The sequence below is a fragment of the Nansenia antarctica genome (genome assembly GCF_963989245.1).
Source record: "Nansenia antarctica genome assembly, chromosome: 3".
Lineage (NCBI taxonomy): Eukaryota > Metazoa > Chordata > Actinopteri > Argentiniformes > Microstomatidae > Nansenia > Nansenia antarctica.
Genome location: NC_137688.1, coordinates 16,413,886 through 16,422,657, shown reverse-complemented (window position 1 = coordinate 16,422,657; position 8,772 = coordinate 16,413,886). Strand labels below are relative to the sequence as shown.

The 8,772-nt window shown below is 46.9% G+C and overlaps 2 protein-coding genes across 2 annotated transcripts; both read left to right on the top strand.

Annotated features, from left to right (window-relative positions):
• Positions 1-628: 628 nt before the first annotated feature.
• On the top strand, positions 629-4,440 carry asb5a (ankyrin repeat and SOCS box containing 5a; the record flags this gene model as incomplete). The annotated part of the gene is made up of 7 exons (XM_080525192.1): positions 629-695; positions 938-1,023; positions 1,980-2,087; positions 2,836-2,986; positions 3,466-3,600; positions 3,968-4,159; positions 4,313-4,440. 7 exons carry the CDS (start codon positions 629-631, stop codon positions 4,438-4,440), a joined length of 867 nt encoding a protein of 288 aa, XP_080381318.1.
• An 822-nt stretch (positions 4,441-5,262) lies between these two features.
• On the top strand, positions 5,263-8,728 carry spata4 (spermatogenesis associated 4; the record flags this gene model as incomplete). Its single annotated transcript, XM_080526972.1, has 6 exons — positions 5,263-5,366; positions 5,784-5,913; positions 6,419-6,537; positions 7,681-7,904; positions 8,100-8,213; positions 8,634-8,728. The coding sequence occupies 6 exons, from the start codon at positions 5,263-5,265 to the stop codon at positions 8,726-8,728; spliced, it is 786 nt and encodes a 261-aa protein (XP_080383098.1).
• Between the last annotated feature and the right edge of the window lie 44 nt (positions 8,729-8,772).

Sequence of the window (8,772 nt, the reverse complement as noted above, 5' to 3'; positions counted from 1 at the left end):
TAACTGATATTATATTTTGTGAAATGTCATCAGGAAGGAAGATCCTCCGTCCTCTTCAACACTGTTGACGTGCAGAGTTGTGTGTCTTATTATCTGTTGAGTACACTCTCTGTTTTTGCAAGATCATCACAACAGTGTTGCATTGACATCCTGACGTCAGTATAACTGTGTCATAACCTAGAGTAGGTTATGACAGTTAGTTCCAAGGTATGTACTGTAAAGCTTGTAACCTCTGACTGTGTGTACTTTACAGTACACTGCATGGCATTCAGAAACATATTGGCAAGACTTATTTCATAGCCAAATGTATAAATAGAAGAGTGACAGCATCACCCCCCCCTGCCCTAGTTTCCATTCCTGCTCCAGGTCAACCTGTGGAACCAAAACAACACTTCTGTTTGGGTTCTCAGTAACACACCGCTAGTGGTCAGCTCAGCATAGGAAGCAGACTGGCTGCTAAGAGCAACACAGAAATATACTCTGTGTGAATAATAGAGAGAGAGAGAGAGATAGCTGCGTAGGCAGGAAGACAGACAGACAGGCAGGCAGACAGAGAGAGAGAGAGAGAATAAGAGGGGACAGAGGAAGAGAGACCAACAACAGAGAGAGCGAGAGAGAGATGAGTGAAATGGATGAACAGAACAATGATGATGCCGTCTGGAATGTGTCCGGGGTTATTCTGGATATAGACTCAGGTGTGTGTCCTGTGACATTTGGATGCAGTGGGCTTGACTACCTCTGATCCGCCTCACTCTGTCTCAAACTATACTGTCCCACGTTTGGGCAATTTGCTTATTTCCTAATAAACAATACACAAACATGAAGAAGGACGCACACAATCAAGGTGTGGCGTGCGACTCTAGGAGGAGATGTGAAGGAACATGTACGTATGTTTAACGTGTGTTTAACGTGTGTTTAACTTGTGCGTGTGCTGCAGTGTGCGTGTCATGGGCCGACCGCTCACCTCTACACGATGCTGCCTGTCAGGGACGTCTGCTGGCGCTGAGGAACCTCATCTTACAGGTGAACTCACTGCGTGTGTGTGTATGTGTGTGTGCAAGTGCTTGTGTGTCTGTGTGTGCGGTCGTGTGTGCGTGAGTGTGTCTGTATGTGCATGTGTGTGTGTGTGTTCCTGCGTGCTTTGGGGACACTGGCCAGGGGAGGCAGATACCTGGTTTGATACCATTCCTCATTCCATGCAAGAGCCCGTCCTCCAATCTACCTCCACCAGCCTCACCTGATACCAACAAAGAAAACATACATTTACATTTTTTACATTTAGCAGACGCCTTTATCCAAAGCGACTTACAACAAATACATTTGTGATGGCAGGTGGTGAAAGGGGGAACAAGTCGGCAACCAATCCACATGTTCTAACTTTTATTCAGAAAAATGTTAATAAATTGTTGTTGAAAATCAATGACACACTTGCTAGTCAAGCCAAAAATATTGCAATGCAATGGATTCGTTGAGTAATCCCCACTACTACCTAGTTAATTATAACACTACTTTACATTGTTAGCAGGCTCACAAAACAAACGGTGTTAGCAAACTAGCCAGTGTGTCATTGATTTTCAACAACGTTGATATTTCAGAATAAAAGTCTGAACATTTGTTTGGTTGTCGACTTGTACCCCCTTCACCAGCTGCTGTCACATTTGTCAAGTAAATGAATCATCTATCCATCAGTCATCATGAGAAAAAGTAATCTATGCTAGTACCAGGGGCCATTAGCAGTCACAATGCTAGAAGAATAAAAATAATGCTTCTTTTTATTTATTTTTATAGTAGAACTGTATAAACTGTACAGGGGGGTAGTGGGGATGAGGAGGTCTTAGGAGGGACAGTGAAGAGATGGGTCTTCAATCTACGGAGGAAGGTAGGTAGTAGCAAACAGTGTTGACATCCCACAGACCATCGGGTCAATGAAATGATGCTGTTGTGTGTGTATGTGTGTGTGTGTGTGTATGTCTCCATAGGGCCACAATGTGAACGTCCTGACGATCGACCACGTGAGTCCCCTCCACGAGGCCTGCCTGGGGGACCACGTGGCCTGTGTCAGGGCCCTGATCGACGCGGGGGCCAACGTAAGACCCCCCCCCCCGCCCCCCCATAATCATAATCAGAACCAAACACATGGAGTGCTAACCAGATGACCAATCTACTGCAATCTGCCTTGCCTATTACACTGGATTCACTTCAAAGGCCTGAGATTTGGTTAGGATTTACTTTGAATTAATACTGTAATTGATTATAGTAACAATAATGAAAAAAAGTATGTATTTACATATGTATTTAGGACAGATACAATGCGAACATTGACATGTTGAATTAGCAAGAGTCAGATGCACCTCCGTGTTTTAGCTTGTTCAGCGTCAGAATCTAGATGGGTCTATTATGACTGGGCTGGTGGAGGTAGACATCCGAGGACAGGCTCATTGTACTGCACAGAACAGAATGAGGAATGGAATGTTCGATACCACATTTACGTGTATTTGATACTGTTCCTCATTCCGCTCCATGCATTACAATGAGCCTGTCCTCCGATGTCTACCTCCACCAGCCTCCCCTGATGTTCTGTATACATCTGTAACTGTACATGTATGTTGTATAGCTACATGTTGTGTAATTGTACATGTATGTTCTGTATCTACATGTATGTTGTGTCACTGTTCATTTATCTGTTGTGTATGTACATGTATGTTGTATAACATGTATCTTGTATCTACATGTATGTTGTGTATCATGTATGTTGTGTATGTTCATGCATGTTGTGTATTACATGTATGTTGTATGTTCATGTATGTTGTGTGTAACATGTATGTTGTGATGCAGGTGAATACCAACACCATCGATTGCGTGAGCCCCCTGTTCAACGCCTGCTCCGTGGGCAGCGTGGCGTGTTCTGAGGTGCTGCTCCAGCGTGGTGCCAAGCCCCAGGCACCCGTCTTCCAGCCCTCGCCCCTCCACGAGGCCACCAGCAGAGGTAGGCTGTCACCAGGGGAGGCTGGCGGAGGTAGGCTGTCGCCAGGGGAGGCTGGTGGAGGTAGGCTGTCGCCAGGGGAGGCCGGTGGAGGTAGGCTGTCGCCAGGGGAGGCCGGTGGAGGTAGGCTGTCGCCAGGGGAGGCCGGTGGAGGTAGGCTATCACCAGGCGAGGCCGGTGGAGGTAGACTTCGGAGGACGACCTCTTTGGAATGCATGGTAACGGAATGAGGAATGTTTGAAACTTTGAGCGAATCGTTTTTTGCAAGCAAGTTTTTGCTGAGTGGGGGCTTGCGCTAAATTGACGGTGATGCGCTAGATGGCGACTTTTTTTCTTCTTCCCAGGATCCTGAGATCAGGGGGCTATTCATAAAACAATCGGGGATAGAGCCCCGGATGCCCAGGCCTAACAACACACACCTAATTTACTAGCCTAATGTACTAGTACACACCTGTAACCCAGTGTGCTGTGTCTCTCTGCAGGCCACAGCAGGTGTGTGGAGGCCCTGGTGACCTGGGGGGCAGATGTGGACCAGGACATCCCTCATCTGGGCACGGCCCTCTACACCGCCTGTCTCTGCCGGGAGCTGGAGTGTGCCAGGAGGCTGCTGAGGGAAGGTGAGGCCTGGGGTGGTACCAGGGGGGGTACCTCTGACATGCTGAGGTGGAATTTGTAGATGTGTGTGTGTGTGTGTGTGTGTGTGTGTCTCACCTCATAATGACACTTTAACAGTGTGCAGCCAGTACTCCCGGGACTAACCTGTGGTCCTCTGTGGCTCAGTTGGTAGAGCATGGCGCTAACAATGCTTAGGTTGTGGGTTCGATTCCCGCTGGGACCATAGATACTGAAAAATGTGCACTCACTGCAATGTAAGTCACTTTAGATAAAGCTGTCAGCAAAATAGCTTATTATTATAATATATAAATGGCATATACCGTATATATATAAATATTATTAAACGTCATTTCCTACCCCTCTGTACAGGAGCCGACGTCCAGAAGGGCAGGTACCTGGAGTCGCCCCTCCACGCGGCCGCCCACACCGACCACGTTGCTATGGTGAAGCTGCTGCTGGACTACGGGGCGGACGTCCACGCCAGGAACACGGAGCTGCAGCGCCCCCTGGAGGTGTGTCCCCCCAGCAGCACGACGGAGGGCTTCCTGCTGCTGTATGAGGGTGAGACACACACACACACACACACACACACACACACACATGCAGAGACACATTACAGTAACACAGGCATGCACACACAGACTTTGACAGGTAGCCTGATAGTGTGTGCTCTCCTCTCCTCTCCTCTCCCCTCTCCCCTCCTCATTTCTGTAGCCACGCCCCGTTTGCTGAGCCAGCTGTGCCGCCAAGCGGTCCGTGATTGTTTGGGCCGCGACCGGCTCCACCTCATTTCCCAGCTGCCCCTCCCCGTCCGGCTCAGAGCCCACCTCCAGTACAGATGATGACGATGATGATGATGATGATGACGATGATGATGATGATGATAATGATGATCGTCCTCTCTTCCTTAATCTGAGGGCTCACCAATCTGCCTGGAACTCAAAAAACACCCTGGACATGTCTGAATTCACATCATCGACACCTCTGGCATTTAAAACAATGAGACACTTGATTTCAGTGCAGTTGACAAGGTGCTCAGCAACTGAGATTTGGGGTTGGAGCATGGACTAGAAACCCTGGTTTGCTATGGACGCGATCGAGGGTAGAAAATATTACCCAGGTTTGGTAATGAATCTGTGTATGAAGTTTAGGGCCTATGTTATATACTAAAAGTGTGCATCGAAATTGTGGAATGGTAGTTGTTGTTTTATTAAATCAGTCTCTAATTTTGTGCTCAGCTTTATGTTGTGTAAATGCAGTCTGAATGCAGTCTGTGGTTTGCATTTTTATTTATTTTTGCTACCTACGGTCTGTGCGGCCAATCTGCTTTTTATCCACTGGGTGGCAGCAATGTGCTTTTCTCCACTGGGTGACAGCAACGTGATTTGTAGAAGAAGCAGTGCCGTTGCCATGGAACTGTAAACAAATATCAAATGTGGCAAAATGGATTAGCTAGCTGGCTAGGCGATTTGCTAAAGAATATTTGCTTAATAGCTTGCTCAACATCACCAGATTTTATTTCTGTAACGGTTGCAGCAGGTGGATTGGAATAGTGACATCTGAATTTATGTCTAAAGCCTCATAATATTTAATTTGCCACATCAAAGATAGCAATATTTCAGCCAGCCAACTCATTGACAGTCCAGCTCACTAGCCATTTAACGATGGCATATTATGCACAAATTCCCAAAAAGACAGGGCTTCCTAGAGAAGTTCTGAAGTGGCTGCAAAGCCTTGACTTGTCATTTTCTCAGAAGAATGTGCGCAGGTAAGTGTTTTTCACAACATTAAGCATCCTAAAGCTTTGGCCTCTGGCTTTGGAAAATTGTTTGTACATTTACATTACATTTTAGTGAATCATCTATCATCCATCAGTCATAGCAAGAAAAAGTAGGCTAATCTATGCTAGGGGCCAGGGGCAAGAATTATATATACTGTATATATATATATATATATATATATATACACTGTATTTAAAAAAAAAATGTATTTAACTGTTTGTAACTAGGAAGTTGCCAACAGGTTCAAAAATAAATAAGTAAGTAATGACTAGCTATCCACAATAAAAAATGGGTTTAGTCATAATACCTGGTTCATAGGCTATTTCAAGCCCTTGTTGTCCATGAAGCAGCTGAACGGCCTAGTATGGTTGAATTTTCAATGCAACTGAAACTTCCTCCTCCAGAGATTTTTCCAACGGCTACCTTGTGGCAGAGATGTTCTCCTGGTACTATCCTGAGGACTTCACTATGCACTCCTATGACAATGGGACGTCCCTGCCTACTAAACAGGGCAACTGGGCCCAGATAGAGAGGGTAAGACGGGCTGAGACCTAGACAGAAACCTCAGTAGAGATGGGATGGTGGTGGTGGTTGTGTAGGGCCCAGATACTGAGGGTAAGGCCGGGCTGAGAACCAGACAGAAACCTCAGTAGAGATGGGATGGTGATGGTTGAGTAGCGGAGATGGTTTGAGATCATGACTAACCCTGCCTGACATTTCTAAGCCCAGATGTAACCTTGTACAATGAGAACACACTCTTGGTATAGTGGTTTACGTTTGGGTCAGCCATGGGAAAGGACCCTGGTTCAAATCAAAACCCTTGTACCATCGCACAAAGCAAACACAGAGCATGTGGCTAGTGTGAAGAACTAGTACATTTGTCTAAGTAAGTGAATCATTTTTTCTATCAGTCATCACAAGGAAAACCAAATCTATGGGGCCATTGGCAGTCACTTCAGGAAGGATTATCATCCGTATGACGATTCCAGTGATTTCCGTTTTTGTTGTCTGACGGACTAAAACACGTTCTCTCCCCCAGTTCCTCCAGAAGCAGAGCCTGCCCCTGCTGAAGGAGGCTGTGGAGGGCACCATCCACTGCAAGCCCGGGGCCGCGGAGCTGCTGGTGCAGGAGATCTACACCGCCCTGACTAACAGGAGGTGAGACTCTGTCTGTCCTCACTAACAGGAAGTGAGACTCTGTCGGAGCCTAGGTCGACCAGGAGGACAAACGACAGGTGTTTCCCAATAGTCTGTCCTCTGTTCCTCCCATCCACCCATCCTTCTCACAACACACACCGTAGGAGAAGGTCGTAGGTCGCTCCTCTTACACTGTAAAGCAATCAAATGGGGGAATATTACTTAACATAAGCAAAATTATCTGCCAACAGAACAGGGAAATTTCACTTGCCAATATTTTATATATATACTGTATATACGTATATATATATTGCCTTGATTTAAGATATTTTCATCTTACTTAGATGTACTTTCTGCAGTGTAGAGTTCTCCTCCGATGCTTTTAGATAAAGAAGTGAGTAGACAGGAGGCGAGGAATAGCTGACGGCCTCTTGAGTTGTTTGACCTTTGACCTAACCTTTGACTCCACCACATAAGACAACGTTGACAGCTCTGTTGGCCGTGTGTCTCCCCAGCATCAAAGGGATGGAGTGTCATAGGAATCGTGTAGAGTGTCATGTCAAAGCAACGTTTTGCAAATGTCAACATTTACGGTCCATTGCAACGTATCGTTAATCATTCCCACTTGACATTATCCCTCATTATCCCTCCTGTCTCTGTCACATGACAACATGTTGATGGACCGCTGGCCGTCTCTCTTCTAGTTTCAGTCTCTTCTAGTTTCAGTCTCGTCTCGTTTCAGTCTCTTAACGAAAATGTATAGATTCAGTAACGTTTTTTATTTTCAAAGATCCATTTTCATCCCGTCAACGCCTCGTCTTCGTCATAGATTCTTTTTTGTGGACGCGTATATTTCACCGCAATCTTCCTTAACAAAATTAAATGTTGTCTGGGAGGCTAACCTGACGATGGTCTCTGTCACATGAGAACTTGTTGATGGCGCTGCTGGCCGTGTCTATAGTGGTGTCCTAGAGGAGAGTGACTGGTGACTGGTGATCAGAAGGTCATGAGTTCAAATCCCACTTGGGGAACACCACCACTAGTGTGCCCTTGATTACTTAGTTACTAAGTTACTCCAGCGAGACTGTCCCTGTCATCTCTAATTGTAAGTCGCTTTGGATAAAAGCGTCTGCTAAATGGTCAAAATGTAAAATGTCTCCCCAGGATCAGAGGCGGGGTCCAGGACGGGGCGGTGGACTTCACCGACCGCGGCTACCAGGAGCAGCTCCCCCTGGTGGCCCGCTCCACCGCCTCCAAGGCCATCAAGAACAACCTGCGTCTCACCGAGGTCCTGGCCACGCCCAACATCACCACCATCCAGAGGAAAGTGCAGGCCATCATACACATGCACCTGGAGCAGAGGGCGGCCGAGAGGGCCCAGGACCCCGGTGAGGCCCCCAGGGGTTGGGGTTAGGTAGGACCAGGACCCTGGTGAGGTAGACCACTCAAAGGCCAGGGTTCTCCCCAGGATCTTTAAACAGCGGGGTGCTGGACCGTGTTATCAAAAGCCGACTCAGGTTTATTCAGTTTAAAATGCGACCAAATACTACTGGCGGTGACTGGTCGGCGGATTCTTCCTGCAGGGCGTTTCAAGGTGAGACCCACCCTGGGAGAGCTGGCCGCCAGACTGCCCCCGTCGTCCCACCCCGATGAGGACCGCTCAGGGAGCAACATATCCGAATGCAGCAACACAGCGAGTAAGATATGATCATATTATATTATATATAAGATCCACAGGGCTGTCTCTTCATCCCAGCGTGGATGACTAGTTCACCTTCTACAGCTTACTTTGTTTGTGTCAGTGTCACTCAAACTGTTTCTTTGTATGTGAAAAAAGAGTATCTGGGAGAGAAAATGTTATATATAAAAAGAAAAATCTATTATTTAAAAACTTTTCAGTCAGGGGAGGCTGGTGGAGGGAGAAGGACAGGAGGAGGATGGGCTTGTTGTAATGCATGATGGAACGGACTGATGAATGGTATCAAACACTGTCCTCCTTGGACACAAACCTGTCCTCCTCATTTCTACCTCCACCAGCCTCAGGTATGCGTTGGTGTTATCCTGAGTGTGTACATTAACTGGAAGTGTATAACTAGGCTTCTTCACTCTCCCTCCAGAGTCGTGTCCCTCGTCCACCAGGAGCAAAGCCAGCGTCCATTTTAAGGAGATTGAGGTGCGCCAGACAGACAAACGTTCCCTGATTTCAAATTAAAAGCTGCATGGGGACGTCCCGTTGAGAAATCTCATAACGTGCGT